The sequence below is a fragment of the Larimichthys crocea genome, chromosome XXIII, assembly GCF_000972845.2.
Source record: "Larimichthys crocea isolate SSNF chromosome XXIII, L_crocea_2.0, whole genome shotgun sequence".
Classification (NCBI taxonomy): Eukaryota; Metazoa; Chordata; class Actinopteri; family Sciaenidae; genus Larimichthys; species Larimichthys crocea.
This window is the reverse complement of record NC_040033.1, coordinates 16,701,350-16,726,395: the sequence shown is the minus strand read 5'-3', so window position 1 is coordinate 16,726,395 and position 25,046 is coordinate 16,701,350. Positions and strand designations below refer to the sequence as shown.

Sequence of the window (25,046 nt, the reverse complement as noted above, 5' to 3'; positions counted from 1 at the left end):
AAAAGGAAATCACACGTTTTTTTTTTATTGAAAAGTGTCAGAGAGCACGTACCCGTCACAATAAAGTATGCAAAGTAGATCACATAATGAAGTTTCAGTTGAATGTGATTCGCTACAATGAAGCGAAGCCTATCCACTTTTTTTTTTCCACCCCTCCAATCTGGCACGCAATAATTTAATGTATCAATCCTAAATCATATTTCCTTCGAGTCAGAATTCATGTGGGGTGTAAATCGGACTTGCCTTTCTACCTGCAGATTAAAATGACATTGATATCAGTGGGCGCGAGATTGAGTTCCCTGAATGAAGCAGGAATAAAAATCCTATCTGCAGTGTGCAGTGGAACACAATTAGTTATTTAACAAGCATTTGGAAAAGTGCATTGATGCTCAGATGGATAAGGCTAATGCACCATTTTCAATGCAATGGTAAGGCATTTAAATAAGTTTATTACATTTTAGGGTTCATGCTACTTCAAAATCCATCCTGACTCTATTGTTGGTAGAAACGACGGTAAAGCGTGTAGCCTGAAGCCAACTTTTGGGTAAGTTATGCATACCTATGTACACTGAGCTACATCTACACCAGTCACACGAGTACAGAAGATCATTCTATGGGATTTACAGCACTGTAATAAGTTAAACATCTGCAGATCAAAAAACTACAGCATGACTTCATGTTTAGGATATTGCACAAGTGTAACGAATAAAGAGTTTCCTTGATTCTGCTCAAGCCCAATTCTACTTATAATCCTCAAGCTGAGATTCAGTGCGTATTTCAAGTCGTATTCACTGATTTCCGAGACGGAAATGGGCTTCACTCTGAGCACCAGAAACATAGAGGAGCTGGGTTATTGCTTCTGTGTTTTGGATTAAGAGTGCCTCTCACAGACTGAAAAAGCATCATCTACAACAAAAAAGGTGCAAGAAGAGGTCATACAAGGCTAAGGGTTGAATGCAAAGTGTAAACACTAGAACTTCATACTGACAGGCTGTTACTGAAGCACAGAAATAACCAGTAACCAACAAGTTCACTTGGGGGATGACACGTCACAGCAACACACGGCTCCGAGTTGGCAACAGGCTGAAGAGGATGGGTCTGTTATTCACTGACACAAGGAAACATGGGCGCATATTATGGCTAAAAGGAGTGACACCTAAATCTGTAACAGATAGAGAATATTAGATTATGCAAACATTGAACACATCCTAATCACAGACCTACACATGATTTGTGAACAGCAGAAGTGCAGTCCCATTATTGCTATGCTCTTGACACTTGACAGGCAGAATAAGACTTGAAAAAATGAAATCCTACTGTAAACATGGAACAAGGCAGCGTTACAGTATCGTAAGTTTGAACTAGTGACAACAAAATCCGGAAACATGGAGGCGGACTGTGAGGTGAAAAGCATCAAAAGTAAAAAAGGCAAGAACTCAAATGTGAATGAGTGACGACTTTCAGACAGGACAGCACATCCTGTTTGAAACATTTTAAGACAACTTGAATGACTCAGCGGCCTGCAGGCTACACAGGTAATCTGGCAGGCGTCAGTATGATATGTTTTGTTCCATGAGAAGACTAAAAAGGTTAAAAACATTTCACAGAACCACGTTACCCTTGAAAAGGTAGATGACTGGAAAGACACTTAATCCATTAACTAGCAACAACCTGCGACGCAGGTCACTTAATGAGGCCACGACATAATATATACAGAACCTTTAGATCATATTCTACAAACTCTCCTGGCCTCAGAATTGTTCTCTCACAACTTTACAAGTAACATTCGCCGAAAGAAAAATAGACCAAAAAAAAAAAGTGTTTATCTACATGCAAGAGCAACCATTCAGCAGTAACTAAACAACAGTGATGTGAACAGCAGCCTGTGACTGTGGAGTCAAATATATACTTCTATACTTTCAAACAGAAAAGGCTAGGATTAAAAAGGATCAGACTAGCCATGTCACAATTCACAAGTCATGCTAAATAAGTGAAAGGGTCAAATACAGGAGATCAGCTCTGTGGCCTCGTACACACCAATGTCAGTCACTCGACACTGGGAGATTTTTTTTTTTTTGCAGGTTTCAACAGCAGATGTGCACAAGAAATGAGAAGAATACGCGTCAATGTTAATAGCTGCATCCTCAAAAGCAACACTACAGTAATTGTGATAATGAACAATGTTTCCAAACTTTCCAACAGCTGGGAATCAGTGGAATACGTGACGACTAAAAATGCTTCACAGGGTAAACACGTCCAACATACTAGCATGTGCGAGGCCACAGATTACAGTGTTTATGTGCACCGCCTCCTACTCCACTCCGTGTTTCTGTTGTGCGTCAGTGGCGTCACTTCTCCTGCAGCAGGGCGGGAATGTTGATGTTCCAGCCGATGGCCTGTCGGTCGAAGCCGCAGGTAAACAAGTTGCATGACTGGTTCTCTTCGTTCCAAGCCGTGCAGCACACCATTCGCCTGTGACCCTGCGCAAACACGCAAAACACGCACGTGTTGAAAATGAGTTTGTTCTAATGATCCCGAGTGACAGATCAAACACACGATGTTTACATACTTACCATTCTGTTGCTGCGAGGAAGCCTGGCCAGCCTCACCCCGTTCATGTCAAACAGTCGGACCTGACGATTGTCGTGTGGCAGAGCGATGATCCTCTGGTTGGCAGAGACGCTTATCCTGAAAGATCAGATCAGATCACTCTAAATGTGGGCCACATTTTGTTAATACACCTTAGTGAACTCATCTCCCTCATTCACCATTTTGAAACAGAATATCTCAAGCACTAATTCACTTTCTAGTTTGCACACAACTCCATATGCAGACGTTCTGGACCACTCGGTGCTAGACAGGAGAAGGGCCTGTTCCAGTTCTGTAGCCAAGAGCCAAGTTACCCCTGGATTCTACTGGACAGCTCTGTTACATCTCAGCTGCGACACTGTTTCTCCCCACCGGGAGCATTCTGACTGAATTTTGGTCATTTTATCTCAGTTGGCTTATGTGCTTCTACCATGAGTTAGAAGGCTATGTAGTTAAAAGTTTCCCTTTTGTCTGTTTTTCTTATCAGATGAGCGTTTTCTCCACAGAGCAGAGCGAAGAGCTGCTTCCGCGATGCTTCACGGCACTTCTGGTGGAATTGCAATCATTGTCTAGAACGGCGTGATCAGCTCAGCAGCTGTGGCACAGCCTGAACGCGGCACCATCGTGTCCGGTGGGATGATTGAATGATATTGGAACACCATCAAACAGCAATTCAGCAATATATTCATGCATTCTCACGTGGAATCCAATTTTATTGCTTAGAAATCAATTGTGATGTAGTAATACCACTGACAACCACTGAAGTGCAACAATTCAGGGTTTTTTGATAGATGTCTGTGTTAGTCACACCAACATTTTTCTGCAATGATCTTACAAAGAATCAAAAGAAAATGACTTCAGAGTCTGACTCATCCGGTTACGTCCCTCCTTTCACCTACCTGTTCACAGCTGAGTCAGTGCGGATGGTTGCTATAGGCGACCTCATGTTCTTCAAATCCCACACCTTGACAGTACGGTCGTCACTGCCTGAAACCACGTTGTCACCCACAGTGAACACTGCCGATGTCACCGTGCTGCAAAAGATGGACACACACAAAAAAAGAGGCCAGTTGTTACACAGAGAATGTCATACTTGTTCAAACTGGAGTCAGAAGTGTGTATTTTTTTAGGTTCACACTGTACCCCACAAACCAATTTTAGTGCAGCAAAGAGAGTTGATAGGAAAGTCGTGCTGCTTCCAGTTCTTCCAAATCAGAAAAAGGAAAAAGAAATCTTCACGAGTGAATACTTATTTATAGCCAGTCTAGTCACCCTCTCCCACAGACGCTGGAATTACTCATACACCTAGAAGATGAGAGAGATCCACACATGCGTCACAGTGATATGTTCAGAGCGTTGGCACTACTTGAACCAGGAGAAGGTGTATCAGGTACAACATCAGAAAGTTAACACTGAGTGATTCTTGATATGAAATGTGGTTTTTAAAACAGCACATGGTAACACCTTCCCACTGGGGGAAAGGAATGTAGGCAGAGTCACACTTAATCCTGTCACATATCCATAACTTGATGGATTAACTAATGACATGAAGGTGTTCACACCGTCAGATGCGTTAGAGGCTGCCGAGATGCCGTGAAAGACGGTTTCGGCTTCGCTATTACACGGAGTGTCGTGAACTCTGACTTCATTAAATTCAGTACTGCAAAGAAAACCCTAAAAAGACTCCAATGAGTTGGATTCTACCACGTCACGTGAAGAAAGTTATCGAATGAGTGGAAAAAAAAAAAATGATTCCAAGGTTGAGTTGGGCAAAATATCAAAATATGTCCACTGTCAGAGATTTAAACGATGGTTTCCAACTTTTTTGTCTGACAAATGGCCTCAGCCCTGTCAGATGAGTTCAAGTAACCTTTCATCAGCACCACTCAAATGTTCTTATGAATGGATTATGAACTGGATGTTATTTAACACTACACAATGTTTTCATATAAGGAACATACAACAACGTGCCATACAAATCATACTAGCTGTTTATTTTTATTTTTTTTCTCTTAAAATATGTAGATACATTTTTTAATCTATCCACAATTTCGAGTTTTCAGTTGAGTTCAGTGAAGTTAATTAGTTGAGCTTTCCATTTACCCTCTGGCAACTGCGGAAATCACTGTGCTGTAAATCAATCAGCAGGACTGATTTATTGGATTTAGAGTTTTACAGATGAGATACTGTGATATGTCAGTATTTAATTCTGCAAAAAAACCCAACAACAAACATTAAATTTAATTTCCAGTTTCTTGCTATTGCAAATTAAATGTATCAAGATGGAATATTTATCCATGCTGCCCTCTCGAGCAATCAGCAACCGCCACCAAACCCTGATTTCCCAGACTGTGTTAACCAGCTGAGAAGAATTGCACTGTGTATATATATGTAGGTAAATTAATATTCACGATGTAGAAGTATCCACATATGACGTGTGTAAATGCTGTACAGTATGTTATAAAAACCTGACCTCCAGTTGTTAAAGTTGTTAAAACTCATCAGTGCGCTCTGACATGCGGAAAAAGCACAATTCTGATCACATAAATCTTCAGAGGTGCAGAATATTTTTAACTTTTAGCCAGAGGAGGTCACAAAGAAAAAGCCAAGCACACCATATATTTTACTGCATCATATGATGAGCTGTGTTGGGAACTTTGGAGGCAGAAATGCTCTTTATATGCGTGCAGCATCCCCTCCTCCCACGTCCTTTATCCAATCAGCCGTGATGCACTGCTCTACATGATAGCACTGAGGTCAGGTCTGGCCATTCATTTAATAGACCTTTAATATTTCCAATCTATTACTGTACGTCAGTCGCTCCTGGGAGGCTTTTTCTCTTCTCTTTCTTTTCTTGAGTTCGTTCATGGAGGGCAGTTAAAAAAAAAAAAGAAAGCTCACTGATTCTTGATTAAGATTAGCCTTCAGTGGTTGTCCCTCCACGCACACAATCATTGTCCAGAGTCCCACATCTAGTTTTTCTTTCTAAAACTGGCTTCCCTCTTAATTCAAATTGACATGGCATTAAGGGCTAATTAGGGGACTAAACTTCGTCCTATTAGAGAGGCCGAGGCTCAAGGAAACTGCTGTATCGTTACAGGCACCTTCTGACATTGCAGGGTACAGCCCACCTAGGGAATACAAGAGGTAGAGAGAGAGTCGGAGAGGAGGTGCACTAGGTGGGAGGCGTGAGGGGAGCGTAATCAGACAGGGTAATTGATTAAAAGGTTGATTAAGGTTAAAGGGTCTTTAAAATGGGTGGCAAGGAGGGAGGGGAGTATTCAGTGTTACTTAATGGCATCTCTGCAGTGTTTCTGACAGCCAAGGTCAGGGCTCCCTGTGATTGGAGACTTAAGGGAGTTGGGAAGAAATCATGGGACCTCTCTGAAGGAGGACAAGTTATGGTGAGCAGTTTTATTGTTGTTGCTTTTTTTTCTACAATCGCTGTGTGATTTCAAGATTTCAGAAACACCACACAGGTCTGGAGGTTTGTGGTTGACCGTTTCTAAGTTGTCCTGCCCCACCAACAGCTAACACTTTGGTTATATTAGAATGTCAAAAACTTGTATTTAAAACGGCTACACAGATTTTGTGTAATTATGTCTTCAAATTGTCCCCTTTATCTTTACTGAGACAAAAGCTCTTATAGTCTTCAAATTAAAATAATCACTCTCATGTCCATAGCTCATTGCCTCACAGTGGTGTACGCATTTGAGGCTGCGTTCAGACAGAAATGGAATGAATAAATTCAACCGTCTTTAGTTAACTCAGCAATGATGTCTGATGTTTTGATTGTTTGTGGATTGCTAGGGTGATGAAATGCTGCGACCACACAGGAGAATTTCTTTGTGCTACACCGTAATCCCTAAAGAAATGAATCCTCTGTACTGAGACATCTCAGACTGTCCATTCTGTACTTTTATGTGACAAGACACAAAAGAATGTGATTAAAAAAATATATATATGGGGAAGAAAGTAGAGTAATGTAGACACATCAAGAGTAAACAAATTCTGTGACATGGAGGATAACCTAGGATCTTGTTGATTGGAAATTATGTCTGTGTCTATGGGCCACACCCGAACCTGTAGCTGCAGGTTTAGGATATAGGATATAGTTGGCTTTAATGTTTTGGTTGTATCAATAAAACATGAACTAATGTCAATGGACTCTTGTGGGATAAATGAGGAGTGTTCTGCACAGTCTGAACTGCTGTGATGATGGCACAGTGTTCTGAGAATTTGAAGGATTTACTATACAGATATCCAACAATGACACATGGCAGTGTAATTTAAAGAAACACTGGTAAACAAAGAACACTGATACAAAGTGTGTTGACGTGTCTTAAAGCCACATTTCCTGTCTGGGTGTTGTTTCTTTACCTACGAGCACATTTCTAAGTAAACCAGAGTATTTGTACTGCCACTGTGGCTTTGATCCTTATCCTCCTTCGTAATGACTACATAATGATTGATGTATGAATTGTACACTGTACTGTAAGTGAATATGCCAAACGCCTAAAAGCTGAAATGTAAATGAAACAATTCAGGTAGAGACGACTAAGAGGTTTTAGAGCACTCTGTTATTTTGCTGTGCTGCAGCAAAACTGACAGTCGCTGAGAACCTGGTAAGTGCTGGTGTATTCCTCCAGAGACAGGATGTCAAATCTGCATACAGACACCACACACACACACACACACACACACACACACACACACACACACACACACACACACACACACACACACACACACACACACACACACACACACACACAAACAGTGTCTGGTCTATTTTTTTTTTTTTATCAACCGCAAATCAAAAGTCTCCATAAGGCGTCGATGGCAGGAGAGACAAACGTGACATGGCATTCCGTTTGTAGAGCAAGTGTGCTGTCACTTCTTTTTTGCTCTCGGCCTTTTTGTTAGCTCACGTGCAGTTGTCATTACTCTGCAATTACGGCGAGGTGGTGGGATAGAGGGTGTACGCTGCACTTTTAGCTGCCGCGCCTCACTGTCAGGAAGCGTTAGCTTTAATTGCTGGTGAAGATGTTGGAAACGAGAGGCTGTCTCCCCCTCCAGCTCTCAACCTCTTGTGCCTATTAAACCATTCACACTCCTCTACTGTTTCCACATGAGGGATGTGGAGATTATGCCATTTATGCCACGCTGGAGATTCTGGAGAAATGGCAGGTGAGATAGTAACCTGCTATTATTGGAGGCTCTGGTTAAAACAAAAATTGCTCGCAAAGTGGAAAATGAAAAAAGCATGGGGAGAAGTATACTGTATTTAGGTGATTGTCAATGTGACCTTTTAGGTTAGGACACACACACACACACACACACACACACACACACACACACACGTATTTCTCAAAACTCTTTCAAGTCACCCCATCATGTACTCATCTCTCTTTCTCATACACTAAAGCTGAAAAGAGTATTTGATTAATGATTAATTAATTCAAGTCATTCTTTAAGTGATGATGCTAAACATTCTCTGGCTAAATTTTGAGTTCCAAATATGAATATTTGCTGGTATAACGATAAACGGAACATGTTTGGGGTTTCTGACTTTGGTCTTTATATTTTTTGACATTTTTTAGACCAAATGATCAATCCATTAATTGATTAAATAATTGGTAGATGAATGAATAATGAAAATAAAAGCAGCCCTTTCACACATACATACACACTTTGTGTCCAGCCGCATAACTGCCAATACAAAATGACACTGAACAATATATGAGGAGCTGTTTGATGTCAAACATGTTTGTGGCAGGATCACTGTCAAGTAACAATAAGTCGATCAACACCAAATTAACCAGCATTTTTTTCATAACTGAATGATGGTAAACGTTTGTTTTACTTTTAAGTAAACTATGTCAAACATTCAACATTCGTGGCTCTGTCTCAAAATCTTAAATTATAGTAACCTGAATATCTTCAGGGCAGTCGGACTGTGACTGTGGGAGTGTTTTACATTGTGAAAATGAAAAAACAGCCAGCAGATTAATCAATAATGAAATAATCGTTAGTTGCGGTCCTGGATGTCAAAGCTCCTGGTAAACAATATGCCGGTTTAAGTTTGGTTACTCATTACTTCCTTTCTCAAACTTCAGGTGTCGACAGGCAGCACTACTCTTCCTCACAAACACTGCAGCTAAACAGCTTCTAAAAGTTTGTCTGTCTTCATCCAAACAGTTTGTATCTGTTTTCAGGACAGACAGCAGTCTGACTGTTTGCTGCACAGACGCTTTAAAGACCATCAATGGTCATTTGGGAAGGAAAGAAGAATGGAGGGAAGGAAAGGAGGAGGGCTGCAGTTAGCTGTGAAACACTGGTGCTTAATCTCATTACACCAATTGTCTATGGGAGAGAATTAGAGTGGGATCTGCAGGAATTATACATGTTGGGGTCGCACATAATGAGCTCTATGTAATCCCCCCCACTTGCAATCAAAGGCTGGGAGAGAGTAGCAGCTAGCCAGCACACACATGTAGACATGCACATAACACACACACACACACACACACACACACACACACACACACACTCTCTTCTTACGCCTTTTAAAGAGCGCTGCCATTGAACAAGCTGCCACAGACAAGCCTGACAGTCATCGTTTTGAAATGAGCGTCTGCAATTGAGTGTTAACAGCGAGCGAAGTGCCAAATTACACAGAGTGGGGGATTAACGCAGAGACGGACAGATAAATGAATAGGAGAGCGAGGGAAAGAGAGAGAGGTAGGGAGAGAAAGAGAGGGGAGAAAGAGAAGCAAAGCGTCGGAGTGAGGAGAAGTGCTCGGTAATGAATGAGAGGCAAGTGGAGGATTTGGCTTAGAGCGAAAGGGTCTGTAAATTAATGTGGCACTGTAAAAGGAAAAAAAAAAAACAGAGGGAGCTGGAGGGACTCGCAGACCAGAGAGATGTTACAGCACCACCCTGTGGGCGAAGTAAAGACGGCAGCAACTGGCCATCACACAACTGTTGAAACTGTATCAATGAATGATGCCTCAACAAGGTGTGTGTGTGTTTAAGAGACAGAGACTTACTCAGTGTGTCCCTGGAAGACATTGACCGAGTGGATGGACGGGTCTCTGAAGTCCCACAGTCTGAAGGTGGTGTCTCTGGATGAAGTGACCACCAGGCGCTGGGTGGGGTGGGTGCAGCAGTGGGTCAGCTCTTGGTCATGTCCTGCACACACAGGAGACAAGCTAAGCTAACTGGCTGCTGGCAGTTTCTTCATATTTAGCCGTCATACATGAGAGTGGTATCGATCTTTTCATCTAGCCCTCAGCAAGGGTGTGTATCTCCTTTGAAATGTTAATGATGACGCAACTTTGCTTAGAGAATCAATTCTTGCCTGCTTGGACTATGTTTATTTCATAGTGTAATCACACTGAGTGAAGGAAACTGCCTGTTTAGTTTGAGGTATAAAGAAAAAGAAACAGCCAATTTTGTTCACAGCTGCTCCATAAAATGAACAAGCAGCCCATTTTGTCTTCCATTCAAGCTCAAGTTTCTCATCACCGCTTCACTGAATGTAGCTGTGAGGCTTTTCATTTCACAACAAAACATCGTGCTTTAGGCTTTCTTGTTAAAAAATGTATTTTCAGGAACTTCAAACCATGTTCACAAATGTTTGGGCGAGATTAAAACAATCTAACTTGCTTTGTGACGGTGTTAAATTTGGAAGCATGCTAGAAAGCATCAAGTACTGGATCTCATCTGATTCAATGACATCACAAATATGTTAAAGAAATACACAAAATGATGCAAGACAGTACGGACGACAATCAGTTTACATACCAGTGAGAGTGTGAACCAGTTCAGACGTCTCCACCTCATACAGGTTGGCGGCGCGATCCCAGGAAGCTGTCACCACTTGTCGGCCTCCCACCAACCAATCAGCTGCGATCACTACACCCTGGTGGCTCTTTAGGGTCGCTGTAGCGACCCGGACGGTGGGGACCTCACAAGGGCCCTCGCCATCCACCTCCCCTTCTTCTCTGTCTGACGAGTCCTGGTCGTCATCACATGGAGCCTGTGAGTGAACAAAGGAGGACAAACACAGGTTTTGGTTGTGATTAATTCTTCATGAAAGCAAAGTGACCTATTTGGAAATGCTCTTAATGTTCTCTCCATTTGTAAAATGATCCTTTGACAGGAATACACCAAGACTCTGCAGAACAGTACAAAGCCACTCACACTGACATCTGGTGGTGGCTGGGGGGCAGGAAGCTGCACCATGTAACGCCAGATGTGAGCCGTCTGGTCCCCGGAGGCTGCGAAAACATGAGCACACATCAACAAACACAACGAGCACATCCGGATCTACAGAAAACACACTGCTGGAAGACAACAGCAGCAGGGAGGAGATAGTCTAATAGTCATGGAAAGAAGATGGTGAATATTAAATGTAGCTCAACAAAATAAAAACACACATGGATTCAAACACATACCTGTGAGGGCCATCTGCTCTGTGGGGTGGAACTTGATGGAGTTGACTGTGGATGAAAGAGCAAAGATGAGACCTTACGTTGAGCATTCCTTTAATTAAACAAGAGAAGCTGACAGATATATGTTTTCTCAAAGATATGACAGAACTTGCTAAAGTTGACTTGAAAATATTGTCCCATTTAACTTTAACATACAAAGTATAAACTTTGTAAGGACTAATCTCATCATGTGCTTTGAAATATCTGCAAGGCTGCAAACAGTTATGTCAGTCTCTGACAAAGTGTTACCTGATCCTGCATGGCCAGCATATTTTAGCAGACATTTCCCCGTCTCTATACTCCAAAGCAGAGCTGAGTGATCTGCGAAGGGAAGAACAGGGTTGGACAACATGAAGCCATTCACATTTGTTTACAGTAATCACGATCAAGATTGCATATTGTAATGGAATGTATTTACACAGTTGGCAGCTGGTTTAATTTTAGTGGGAAACATCTGGACCATGGACTACTTTATGGTGAGATTGTGTACAACATGATATAAGAAAAACAAACAGCTCATCTCCAGCAGAGCTTCTAAGCTTCCTTGCAGTGGCAGATGATGGAAATCATGTTTCATAACACTGAAAATCATTAGACTTATGTTTTTTGGAGAATTTATATTGACAATATAAGCACAAACAACAGCACTGATGTGCAACAGATGCCATCATCTCAACTATGCTCTCGTTTTTGCTAACTGCATTCAACATCACAATTAATTGGACAAAACCCTGGTGATGATAAACATCTTGCACGCAGCATCATAGTTACTGAAAACCACTATGCGTAGGCTGTGTATGAAACAATGCCACAGTGACAGTCATAATTAAATAGTCAGTAATGACTTGGTGTACCTGCCGAGGCGGTGCCCAGGACCACTGGCTGAGTCCGGGTGACGCTGAGGTCCCAGATCCCATCGCGGTGGCCCACGTACTCCTTGAGCAGCTGGCACAAAGCCCGGGACCCTGCAGTGGCTTTAAAGCTGGACACAATCTGTGCAGGGAGGGAAGAAAGGAGGAAGAAACGGACAGAAGGATGAGCACTCCTCCTGGTGCTGAACCAAACAGTGTGTTGCTTTAATTAGAGGCCAAGTAAAACTAAAGTAACTACAGGTGCACCAATACAAAGCTGGCAGAACTGATGGGAATGGCATTATTTTACATTCCAGCATATGTATGACCCAACTTAAAGCACTCATGCTACACTACACGGCGGACTATGGCACAGTTACAGAAATAGATGTATCAATTAGGTTTATGGATCATTAAATTAAAGTTAAAATATTAAACTTAATTTTCCACCCTGGGTAAGTTTAGTGGGTGAGCCAGCTTAAACTTTCTTGGTATCACAAAGCCGGTTCATGTTTAACTACATGACTAACTGTTTTTATAGATCAGTCGGATCATTTCCTTTCTATGTTAATTATGCAAGTGATAAAATAAATGTTTTTTGCATAATCGTGTTCCCGCTCTGGGTTTAACACAAACAGAGAAATAGTTTAACACAGAGTAATGAATGGCAATTACAGCTGCATATTAATTATCTGAACACTGCTGCTCTGCTCATTTCATTATAAATGCAACATTTTAACATTATCGGCCATCCTTTTCTTTTCCCTTGCCACTTTTGCCCAGACTATCTGTACGTTTCCTCTTTCTAAAACTTTTCTTTCATTTTGATAGTTCTAAATATTTTTTTAAAATGTTATCGTTTGTTCACGAGACCAAAAAACAAATAAACACGTTTTTTTTTCTTCCATATTCATTCTAAATAACAAATTGCAAATGCTGAATATATTTGAAAAGGGCTTAAATATTTTTAACCCTTGTTTATAACATTTGCATTATGTTTAATATTTGATTATTCTTAGTGGTTTCACACTTTATTCTGTTCTACTTGTGTCATTATATTTTATTTATTTAGTTATTCCTCAATTAGGCCACATAACATAGCTGGGCTATGTTAAACTGCCTTCTTGATACAGGCCACTACAATGGCAGACTGCAAAAGTGTGTGTGCGTAACCAGAGTGTGCATAATTATCTTCTATTTGCTCACACACACACACACACACACACACACACACACACACAGACACACAGACACACACAGACACACACAGACACACACAAGGTTTAAACCTTTCAGAAGATGTATGGTTTCAGACTGCATCAAACTACCCTGCGTGATAATTCAAGTATCTGTTAGAAAGATGGATCATCACTGTGCGCTGATATGAGTGGTGCACCTCTAAAAATATCTAGTGGTCTGATTACACATGGCCTTTGGTCACTGCAGGCTTCCAGATGAGATAATTAAAGAATGAATTGAAGCTTCAACTGCCACAGAGTGGTCGCAACCTGCACTGAGCATGCTGCTGCAAGCAGGCAGCTGACCGCAGCAATAAGCTTAGATCGGTAGTCATTAGACGCAGCAGCGAAGCATCTGGTTCCCACGTGTCAGACTGTGTTAATGTATGCTCTCATACTAACCTGTGTTCACATTCACATTACACTACAATACAGTGTATGTTTGTTTCATGTCACTGAAACACAATGAGCAGTGAGCATGAAGAGAGAAGAGCCCATTCCAGTCAAGGTAAACGCAGAATATACAGTAGTTAGTGCAGATCATTAGTTTTAAGTCCTGTCAGTCTGAACAAAATTAGTTTTTGCTCATGTTTCTTAGCCGGCCGAGTGGTTAGCTGTATATTACATAGCAGCTAGTTCTGTCAGGAGGTTAATCTAAGAGGTCCTCCCTTGATCCTGTGCATCCTCTTTTTATAACATTCATATCAGAAGAGGATTGTGTCCCACTCTTCATCTAGCTCACACTTTGGCTGCATTCACATTGGTTCTTTGCTTTGAGAAAGGCAATGTTGAGGGAAAATCTAATGTATGAGGAAGAAAAGTATAGAAGAAATCCATATTACACCTCAGGAAAACACAACTCAAGAGTTTTGAAATATAAGATGCACTTGGAACTCAAGCACATCAGTGTGCCCAAACCCTTTTTCACATTCTTTCGCTCTAATTTTCACTCACACGTGAACAAAATGCTCACACTGTAGAGCCTTGCATTATGGTTTCACATTTTGGGAAATGACTTGCTTTCTTGCCTAGAGTTAGATTAGACTACTCCTATGTCCATACTGTAAATATGAAGCTAAAGCTAACAAGCAGCTAATAAATAATTTGCTCTTCTACGATGGTTACATGTTGCACTATTTCTTGTCTTGGTTCTGGCCAAGACATAGTCTGGCAAACTTTAGTTTCTGTATGAATTAAACAAGCTCGATTAAACGTGTTAATTAGTGAGCTTTAAAGGTGCTGGTAGACAGATGCTTTCTTACCTTTAACAGAGACTGGGTAGCTTCTTCCCCCTGTTTCCAGTCTTTGTGTTAAAGCAAGCTAAGTGACTGCTAGCATTAGCTTCCTATTTAGCATACCAGCATGAAAATGGTATCAAATCTTCTCATGCACCTCTTGGCAAGAAAGCAAATAAGCAGATTTCCTAAAATGGTGAACTATCGAAGACAACCTTTTTACTGAACTTTGCTGAGTTTAAGGCCAGTCTGTCTAAACCTGACCTCTCTGACTCCTGAGGAACTTCTTTATTTTGTTAATTTATTTTGTAGTTCCACATCAGTGACTTGTTTTGGCGTTAATATGATTGACTCTGACATATTCTGACACAGCTAAAGGAAAGGGACTTAAGGGGATCGGCAAAATAATTAAGGTTCTACTCCATTGATATAAGATTTAGTGTAATGAATAAGTTAACCAGCATGGCACTTCCATAAATACAGTGTATTTTTATTTACAAAAGCAGCCGTTCACCCAAATGACTTCTGACAGGGTGCAGAGCAGAGAAGAGAAGAGGAGTCAAGGTCAGACTGTAGTTAAAAACAGACTCAGCCCACAGCTGTCCCCCACGATGCTTAGTGACAAACAGAGCATTCAGGAAGTTACCCATGAATCTCCTCCCCACAACTCCCATGTGGCCACACTGAAGTTGCGAGGTCCACCTATTTTGCCGTGGAAAGTGTACAAGCGCTACATCGGCAAGAGATTCAAAAGGAAAAAAGTCAAAGGAGATGTCATTTTGAAATCAAGTTCCTTTAACCTCTTTATATAACTTCAAACACATCAAGACTTTAACAGTTGTTCACTTGTTTACCTACTCTTTACATATCATGACCTCAGAGGAGAAGGTTTCCTTCCCCTTGCTCAGCAACAAAGGGGCTTTTTATAGTCTTTTACCATTACCCCCAGCCTAAATCCCAACAGCTCAAACAATTACACAGATGATTAATCTTATGGGCTCTATAGCATGGGATAGCATAGCAGGAGCCACGTACCTTGCTGGTGGAGGCTTTGTAGGTCGTCTTCAGCTTCTGGGACAGTTGACTGGTGCTGTGGCTGGCTGTGTTATGGAGAGACAAAGAGCGCTGTATGAAATTCACCACCCAGTAACAAACTCATTGGTTTCACTGCTGCACTAATGGCCTAATAAAGTGCCATGGCAACTGCGCACACCTCGACAACACAAAGCCGTGTGTGTTTCTTGTTATTAGTTGTCAGTACTGTCTGCAAGGCTGCAGTGGCATCAGAAAGGAGCTGTGTAATTCATCTTCAGAAGCTTACAGTTAAAACCAGGCTTATTTATTTAGGTTTGAAATAAGACCTACCTATGTTAGCACAGCTACAATAATTGTGTACAGAAATCTGAGCTCATATTTTTCTGCCCAGTATTACAGTTAACAGTCAGTCACTCTGAAGGTGACTGAAGTGTTTTCTCAGCATATGGAAGCTGTGGTGCTATTTCTAGAAAATGTAAATTCATACACATCATTTAAATTCATTTTCAGTGCTTATCATACAAATAAAATTCACTTTACTCACGATCTTTACTTTGCAACATGCTGCAAAAAGGCTGTTTACTTTTGTTTCATTATTTTATTCTTAATATCATATATCCATTATGAGCAGCTTTGTGTTTTAAAGTCCTGGTTCACTTTGTTAGGTTCATTAAAGATAGCCTTTTCATAATAAGGCCTGCCTTCCTGAGCCAACTTGGCTAAACCGCCCTCTGGTACAATCAGGTCCTATACTTGTCCTATATAAACAAAGGACAAATATCTTGAGATTAGTAAAATGCTGTGGGAGTGGTGGAGTTGGAAATGTATTTTAATCAGCTGACTGTTAAACCTGAAAGTTAATGATTAACTAAGACTTTTAGTTCTGTTATGATACCACGAAGGCGACATATGTACAATAAAGCCACTGTGGACTGACATATATAATTAAATGACTCACAATCGGGCTCATAAATATTTTCCATTCAAATTTACCAGGAAGCAGGGCTGTTTGTTCAATGATGGCTTCAACAGGCTGTGGAGGGAATACTGTACCTTTTGTTTTCAGAGGTCCCTTGCTGGGGTCTCCTCCCTCAATAGTCTGTCCATCTCCGGTCAGGCGCTCATTCAGAGAGTCAATTTCACGGCGTACTGTAATGTTAGCACAGTGACATGGCATCAGTAAGTAAACACCGGTAAGTAAACCACTGAAGATCGAAACAGTACAGGTATGTGCCTGAGACTCTTTGGATCAGTTACTCACATTCAATGTTTTCGATGTAGAGATTTTCAAACTCGCGCTCAATCTGACCAAAAAGGTCAAGAAGGTTGTTCCGTAAGGAGATGGGCAGCTTGGAGTCCTGGACAGACCGACATGAAGAGAACAAGGCTTGAATTGTAGGGTGTAGGGAGCAGGAGTGACCATTTTTACTCTCTCCAGATCTTTCACTTGGTATTCTCTTAATTATAATGTGATATATACACAGTATGTTATGCTTAAAAATCTACAAGAACGCTTCAAAATATGTTCAAACATTAGTGCACCACAACAACAAAATGCTTTTGCTCAGCAATTTTACAATGACAAACAAATGCCTCAGATATTATCAGTGTTCACAGGGACATTTGGGTGACTCCTACAATACTCACCATGTAGGCAAATCTAAAGCAAACCAATTATATCATGAAGGTTGACCTGATTTAAATCGGCCAACAACTGCATTTATTAGAAATGTCAGCTAAAAACACAACCAGTCAAACTCATTCACTGACTTACCTCCATGGTGTTCCTAGAAGTCTACACCAGACTAGCATGCAAAAAACAAAGGATTCAAAGGGCTGCGTTTGACAGCTCGCCTCGAGAGCTGCTGCTTATTTCACTGGCCATCTGAATGACGAGGAAACCAAATACTTGACTGTCACTGTTTCTTCTGGCACGTGCACAAAACCAAACATTTGTCACTGCTGTGACGTTAACCGCCAGACCATTCTGTCAGCGCCACATGTCAACACACTTTGTAAATTAGCAAACAACAGGCAGCCCTTATGAATTCAAAGCTGCTTAGTTGTGTCACTAAAACCAGCAACGTACTCTGGCTTATAATGGCAGCATTGAATGTGGGGAAGAAAGTGGATTATGTGTGTTATAGAATGAGGGGGCTAGGTACATAAACAGAGTCAGCATGTCTTGGCCATACACAAAAAGGCCTGGTGAAAAGACTAATCAGACCTGGACAAGCGGCCCATATTAAAACTTGATGAGACGACAGGCCAGTGCAAGCTGAGCTCTAGTTTTAGTGGCTGATAATTCAAGGACATTATCAAGCAGAGAAAGTAAGTGCTAAAGAACCTCCACAGCCAAAAGTGACTAAATCAAGCATCACAAAACTTTGATCTGGATCATGAAAAAGACACAGAGGCTTCATTGTCTTTCATTCTATTAATTCAAACTCCCATGACAGAAATACATGATGATACAAATACTTGATGGTCACTCAGATGACTCTCAGTGAAGTCACTCTACAGCCAACTCCCAACAGATAACAACCAGGATGTTCTTGATCAAACAGAAAAAAAAACAGCTTTTATAACCTCAGACAGTTTGAAATACCTGCTCGTGTGAAAGGCTTAGGTTCTTCCCTTTCTGCAAGGAATAAATCAATCGTAGCTACAATTTAAATAACCTCTTTGGACACAGTTAATCACTAACTTGATGGCGGCAGTGGGTTTAAAAAGTCACAGTAGATTCCTTTGTTTTAATTCAAATAAATCAGTAACCCACATGCACATCCACACCAGGTAGTTCATTATGGTTTAGAGAGCGTAAGCTCCGAGACTATTTTAACATTTGACTAAAGCAAATTTAATCCATAGTAAGATACTGTAGCCACCTAAAAAGAAACCACATTTTACATACACATCGTAACATGGAGCTGTGAATGTTGCAACACCAGGTAAAAAATAAAAGTAATCCTGCTCAACCGGCTGGTACTGTACTGTACACAACACAACAACCTGACAGCTGTATCTTACCAACAAAGAATGACTTGTTTTTGAGCAGATCCACAAGAAACTCTGTGGATCCTAGCACCAAAATATGTTATTACATGTCTTATAAGCATGCATGTTTACCATAATGTCTGTCAGCAGCTGTCAAGAGTGTGCTTGTGTGTGTGAGAGAGAGAGAGAAAAAGAAAGCATGTCTGTATCTTCCTCACCTGTCCCTCCAGCATGTCTCCTCTCTGGATGCCCGGTGGCCTCTCCTCTGTGCTGTTGGTGCGCCTGATAGACAAACTGTGAGCCTTGCGCTTCTGCTTGGGGTGACGGGCAGCCGAAGCAGAGCCGCTGCTGCTCCCGCCCTCCACAGGCATCCCTCCTACCTCGTGGGTGGCCCTGCCCCCCTGCTCACCTCTTTACCCGAGAAGCAGGTAAACAACCAGGCCAGGCTACTAGTCAGCTGCTGGTTGGATTAGGTCGGTCTGCTATCACCACCTATCTGCTGGTAAAAAGGAAGCGAGGTTCAGGCTCACAGTCATTGTAGGAACTGTTCAAGGTGAACAGAAGCCAAAGCGGATATGTTCAGATTGCAGTTTGTTGATTCAGTCGAGTGCTGATACAGACATGATGCCAAACTCCAGATATGCACAGTACACATGGTTTAAAGCGGGTTATAAAGAAGACTAGTAAAACTAAATAGTCAATGCAATGGTCCACCAAAAACACACTTTTACTCACTACCATAGACTGTTAGAACACGACTGTTTAAATTACAGGTTAAAAACTTGCGATATTAGACGTCGTGCGTCTTTGTTAAACTCCGTGTCAGCTGTACCCTGACAACCTAAAGAGATTTCTCATAATAAACCTTCGCCAGCGGATATTATGATATTAAATTCACAGTATCTTACTGAATTTCGTCGCCACGGTCTTCACACGCTTTGGGAGGACGACACATTTCGAGACTACGCTAACACTGTGATGGCGTAGCAGTTAATGTATTACATTTATGTAGCCCTCCAACAATTCACAGCTTGACACCGAAGCTGGAAGTGTGACCTGCGCCACAACACGCGTTCATTTATTTAAGGTTATGCCCAATAACAATCCCAAAGCAAAGACATATGCTAAAACGCGCCTGCAAAATTAATATTTCGCCGTTGCTTTCATGCCTTGTGAGCCATTATCGATAGGAGTGTGGCATGTATGAGACAGGAAGGACACTCACCGCTGTCACTTGTTTTAGCACGGAGCGACATTAGCTACAAGCTAGCGCACGCTAGCTGCCACATATCACCTTCATTTAAACACCACGGGACCTCCTGACATCTTATGAAATCATGTAAACCTTTTCATGTTCAGCATGCTGCGCCGTATGACGTTCACACGCTGGGCAGTAATGACACGTTGTAGTTTCACTATTTTTAATCACAATTTTTTTTTTGACACATCACGTATTTTATTGGCGCACCGACTTCCGTATCACGTGGCTCGTGTTTGCACTTTTTCAACCAATGAGCGTTCGCACCGAGACGAGCGCGTCCAATGAAAAGCTGCGCCCACAGAAGGAGGTAGTGAAAGCCGCGTCGGTCCACCACAGCGTTCAGTGCTGAAATGTCGTCGTAAACAAACTGAGAGTGCGAATAAAACACGTGCTTAATCTGCCTGAAACAGGAAAATTAGTTTGTAAGTAACTGAACGTTTTGTCGGTTTCTTTGTAGGGTGTGTATGTAGCAGACTGTGCATACTTATGTTCAGTTGTCAGGCCTGGGTGGTGCGGGCTGGGCTGTGCAGTGGTCTCATGGTGTGTTGACAATCAGTGTCTGCAGGAAAACACGTAATGGCGTCTGCTGGAGCGGGACAATAAGCGTGCATGCTTTCATGTTAACGCATAGCTAATAATATAACTGTAATACAAATAATTTTTGAAACTAAATTTTGCTGCACGGAATACTTCACATTCTGCTGATAACATGTACATACATGTATGTTCACTGATTTACTAAGTAATAAGTTCAATGCATGCCTTTTACCTGTCACTTATAAAGTACAGTGTGGTATTGATACTTAAAGGTCCAGTGTGTAGAATTTACTCGTATCTAGTTGTGTAATTGCTGCATTTCCTCACATCACCCTCACCTTCCTAGTGTAAAGGCGAAACAACACCCAATAGACTCAATATTTAGTTTGACTTTAGTTTGTCTGTTCAGGGCTACTGTAGAAACACAGTGTTTCAACATGGCTGCCTCCATAAAAGAGGACCCGCTGCCACTGTAGATATAAAAAGGATAATTTCTAAAAAAAAAATATTCTTATTTTCAGGTGATTATACATGCATAAAAACATATTCCATGTTGCCTTATTCTGAAAAATAAAGGCCCTGAAACATATTCCATGTTGCCTTATTCTGAAAAATAAAGGCCCTGATTCTTACATACTGCACCTTTTAAGCATGTGAATACTTATGAAACCATAAATTACTGTACCTCTTATATGTTATATTAATGGAAATAAATAACTACCTGTAAAGAAATTAAACACATTCAAAAACCTTGAGGGGAAAGTGGTTACATAATCAATTGATACATTTATAAGTTAACTGACAAAACAGTAAATCTACAATTTATATAAAAGATTGATTGTATGTGATTTATTATGAAAAAAAAGAAAAACATTATGACATGCTGTTTTACCTAAATGTAAACTAAAACCACTTTAAGTTGTTTCGTGTTGGCGGGAAAGAACAAGCTATTTTAAAATGGCGCTTGGCACACTGGCAACCTCAGATTTTTTATTTTTTGCCATTTTTACACCAAACAGTCAATCATAACTATAATTGGTAAACCAGTAAATGAAATTAATTATTTGTTACAGTGTTGAGTCTACAGTAAAGCGTGTGTGTCGGGGTTAAATGGGTTAAAACTCTTTATGAGCCTTCCTGTTAATGTTCATCCTCGTTCATTATCGACAGCCTATGTTCCGATCCTGACTGTGTGAGCTCCTGCTCGTTTTTTACCAGCACCCGCCCCTCCAGACCTTGTGATTGGTTTTCTGTTTTAGTCAGGCGATGGTGCGGGGTCTGTGGGCGGTGCTTCGGATGGTGTCCTGCGAGGGAGCGGCAGTGCTAAAATCAAACGTGCCTGGAAGAAGAGCTCCCGTGCGGTGGCACAGACCTACCTGCTCACCTATCACCACCACCTGCTGCAGGGTTATATCCAGGTAAGCCCGGGCTCTGCAGGTTTGTGACGGCGCTCTAAGTGATGGTGTGAGGTTAAAGACAGCAGAGAGATAATCCTGCTGACCATAAGCTGAGTAACGTAATGCTGTTTGTCTGAGCTATTGATAGCTGAGCTGTTTCATACGGAGGCAGTGTAAAATACAAAACTATCTTTTACTTAATGTAGTTTGTGTACTAGTAAAGTAATCACTTTGGAAGTAGCAGCTCAGAGTATATTCTGCTCAGTACGACAGGTATGTGTCAGCTAAAGATAGCTGCCCTTTGTGCAACATTACTACAACATTAGAACAACATCAGAACAACTATCTACGGTGTTAGCTGACATGCTATATAAAAACTAGCAATCAAACTATGAACTGATTAACTAGTTTAAAACAATGTTGTTAGTTAATCGGGTATGTTTTTTTATTAAAGAAATATAACTCCTATAGCTCCTTTTGTATATCATTATATATCTGTGGGAACTGGCTATTGCAGTATTTTCTAATTGTTTGTGTAATGTGCTAGTAAAAAAATAGATTTTCCAATAATTAAAAAGATGCAGATTTTACTAAACCACTAGAAAAATGTTCAATTGAGGCAGAGCACACAATGAAATATGTTCCACATCTCTTTAAGTATGTTATTGTTCAGTATTTTATTATTATTATTATTATTATTATTATTATTATTATTATTATTATTAGGCTATTCTTTAACTATTTCGAGAACTTTCCACACAGTCTCTCTCAGCAGGTGGAGTTTGCTCTCCATCCACTACAGCTTTGTTAAAATTATTGTTTTGGTCAAATATGACCTACAGTGTTTGGAATTTAATATTAAAAAGAACAGCTCCTGTTTCGATGTGAATGCACACTAAACTATCAACTCTGTCTGCTTCCTCCTTTTCCTCCTGTGCACTGCAGCGAGGCGACACACCTACAGTCTGCGGTCAGAATGCCTGAGATAACCACAGATCACCTGGACGAGAAGCAGGTGCAGCTGCTTGCCGAGATGTGCATCCTCATCGACGAGAACGACCGCAAGATTGGAGCGGACACCAAGAAAAACTGCCACCTCAACTCTAACATCGACAAAGGTGACCATCTGACACGTTAGACACCTGTCATGCCCCTTGTATGTATCATTTTATTTCAGATTTATACCTTTGGGTAATTGTTTGTTTGCTTTACCAGGTTTATTACACAGAGCTTTCAGCGTCTTCATTTTCAATAGTGAAGAGAAGCTGCTCTTACAACAGAGGTCTGATGCCAAAATCACCTTTCCAGGTCAGTGACAAATCCTTAAACCTTGCAGTGTAACCACTTATGGTGAGACAATATCAACAGTTCCCCGGTGGCACTGGGACCTATAGTAACTTAGTAACACTAAGCATCCCTGTTAGTGTGTGTTTAATCATCCCTTGTGTATGTGTGTGTACAGGCTGTTTCACAAACACATGCTGCAGTCATCCGTTACACATACAGAGTGAGCTGGAGGAGAAGGATGCAATAGGAGTGAGGAGAGCTGCTCAGAGGAGACTTGAAGCTGAACTGGGTATTCCCATGGAACAGGTATACTGTCTGTGTGTGTGTGTGTCTCTCTCAAGGTCCTGACTTCTGCATTTAGCTAAAGAGGATTATTGACGTCTGGAGAATCGTTCCTTCTGTCTGATCTCCTTTGCCTTCCTGTTGCTTCTCAGGTGACACCAGATGAGATGACCTACCTGACAAGGATCCACTACAAAGCTCAATCAGATGGTGTGTGGGGAGAACATGAGATTGACTACATACTCTTCATGCAGAAGGTAGCACTGTTGGACTTGGAGTCGAGTTTCATACGTGATGTGTATCTGGCCCACGTACCCCACAGAACCTTAGTTTTTCTGAAAAAGAAATATCCAGCAATCTTGGCATGGTATCTCATCTCAAGAACATATAAAGATGTTACTTTGGTTATCAAACTATTATTACTTTTTGAGCAGTCAATGTAATAGTTTTCATTCATATGCTTAAATGAGTATTTGAAGGTTTTGAAAATACCTTCAGAATAGTAAGAAGTGCTGTTAATTGAACCTCAGGGTTTGAGTGACAGACAGATTTTTTTTCTTTTTAAAAAAAGACTATGCCTAAACCTGCATTATCCAATTTTCTTTTACTTTTTGGCCACTTGGGGGCATGCAGACAACTGTAAAGCCAGAGTGTATTTGGATTGTATTTATCTATGTGTCTGCATTATATTTATCAATATGGGAAATAACAATCAGGTATTTTTTTTATGTCTCTTCCAAGAACGTGGAGTTGAATCCAGACCCCAATGAGATCCAGAGTCACTGTTATGTGAGCAAGGAGGAGCTGAAGGAGATGTTAGAGAAGGCCAAGCGCAAGGAACTGGAAATCACACCCTGGTTCAGCCTCATTGCGGAGACCTTCCTCTTCAAGTGGTGGGACAACCTGCAGAACCTCAAGCAGTTCATAGATCACAAAACCATCCACCGCATGTAACCACCACAAACCAGGATGGGGCTCAATCATTTCAAACCTTTGGTTGAAATTGCCTGACACACAAGCACATCCAGCTTAGCTGACCCTCTAATGTCGAATCATCGGCTACTCTTGTCAAAGTAGTAGTAGGCGTAGGACATCTACACCACAGGCAAAGTGTTTAAGTGTTGCTTAACATGAGAGGTGATGAGGTTCACAGTAGGTTCGTAGCTCTACACACGAGAGGTGAAGCAAACCAGGCTGGTAGGGTGACTCTTTGATTATTAAAAACACACCTGGGCTACATCTGGGAGTCAGTTCTGAAAAGCTGCACACTGGATTAAACAGACTGAACAGAAATGATATGCATGGAACATTGTATTTTGTTAGGAAGAAAATGCGTTGTAACAATTGACAACTCCATGAAGAGAATAGGCTATTTTTCTATAAAAACTATAAAAGTGCCTGAGTACAGGTCATTAGGGTCGAGATGAGTAGTACTGATGTGATGTCACAGAACCTACCATCACTCTGTATATTGTTGACAGTATCGGTGAAGAAGCTGTATCTTTATACCCTTTTACACAATAAAAAAGTTTGACTGTGGTCGGTGGCAGTAGATGGCTGTACTTTGTATAGAAATCTTGAGGATCTTAGTATCTAAAATATATACTTCAGGAATGTTCAAGAGTGTTGATGTCTCATATTAAACATTTAAACATAAGTTGATTATATTAGGGTGAATATAATGGTAAAACTGTTAATGGCAGTCATGCTAAATATTTAAGCTGTATCAGTGAATATTACATGAATAATATCCCTGATGATGTCTAGTTTTATTACTATGAAGTGATGATTTGGTCAAATAGCATAAAATGCTGTTTTTGACTAACCTTCCAGTAGGAG

General features: G+C 41.0%; 2 protein-coding genes across 8 annotated transcripts; one reads left to right on the top strand and one right to left on the bottom strand.

Moving 5' to 3' along the window:
• LOC104924702 (WD repeat-containing protein 37-like) lies at positions 1-20,285 on the bottom strand. 7 transcript variants are annotated; one of them, XM_019274830.2, is made up of 15 exons: positions 20,189-20,285; positions 18,662-18,942; positions 16,708-16,804; positions 16,500-16,595; positions 15,447-15,511; positions 15,058-15,141; positions 11,942-12,080; positions 11,337-11,408; positions 11,052-11,096; positions 10,798-10,874; positions 10,399-10,633; positions 9,642-9,783; positions 3,489-3,623; positions 2,574-2,688; positions 1-2,480 (listed from the first exon to the last, which is right to left on the bottom strand). In XM_019274830.2, exons 2-15 carry the CDS (start codon positions 18,812-18,814, stop codon positions 2,349-2,351), a joined length of 1,587 nt encoding a protein of 528 aa, XP_019130375.2. In that variant the 5' UTR covers positions 18,815-18,942; positions 20,189-20,285; the 3' UTR covers positions 1-2,348. The 7 variants fall into 7 exon arrangements, with proteins under 7 accessions (XP_019130375.2, XP_019130379.2, XP_027130030.1 ...); XM_019274834.2 differs by having other exon boundaries at positions 18,662-18,939; positions 20,189-20,277; XM_027274229.1 differs by lacking the exon at positions 20,189-20,285 and adding an exon at positions 19,669-19,875.
• idi1 (isopentenyl-diphosphate delta isomerase 1) lies at positions 19,995-24,746 on the top strand. The gene is made up of 7 exons (XM_019274836.2): positions 19,995-20,126; positions 21,501-21,659; positions 22,584-22,756; positions 22,854-22,946; positions 23,101-23,231; positions 23,360-23,464; positions 23,949-24,746. The coding sequence occupies exons 2-7, from the start codon at positions 21,508-21,510 to the stop codon at positions 24,159-24,161; spliced, it is 867 nt and encodes a 288-aa protein (XP_019130381.1). The 5' UTR covers positions 19,995-20,126; positions 21,501-21,507; the 3' UTR covers positions 24,162-24,746.
• The last annotated feature ends 300 nt before the right edge of the window (positions 24,747-25,046 follow it).

What these genes read in the sequence shown, in the direction of transcription:
- LOC104924702 (XM_019274830.2), bottom strand. Translation starts at nt 18,814, where the DNA reads ATGCCTGTGGAGGGCGGGAGCAGCAGCGGCTCTGCTTCGGCTGCCCGT. An exon ending in TGTGGGGAGGAGATTCATGG is followed by an intron (nt 12,081 to 15,057) that starts GTAACTTCCTGA and finishes CTCCCTGCACAG; the next exon opens with ATTGTGTCCAGCTTTAAAGC. An exon ending in GTCTTCCAGGGACACACTGA is followed by an intron (nt 3,624 to 9,641) that starts GTAAGTCTCTGT and finishes CATCTTTTGCAG; the next exon opens with CACGGTGACATCGGCAGTGT.
- idi1 (XM_019274836.2), top strand. Translation starts at nt 21,508, where the DNA reads ATGGTGCGGGGTCTGTGGGCGGTGCTTCGGATGGTGTCCTGCGAGGGA. An exon ending in TGCTGCAGGGTTATATCCAG is followed by an intron (nt 21,660 to 22,583) that starts GTAAGCCCGGGC and finishes TGTGCACTGCAG; the next exon opens with CGAGGCGACACACCTACAGT. An exon ending in ACATACTCTTCATGCAGAAG is followed by an intron (nt 23,465 to 23,948) that starts GTAGCACTGTTG and finishes GTCTCTTCCAAG; the next exon opens with AACGTGGAGTTGAATCCAGA.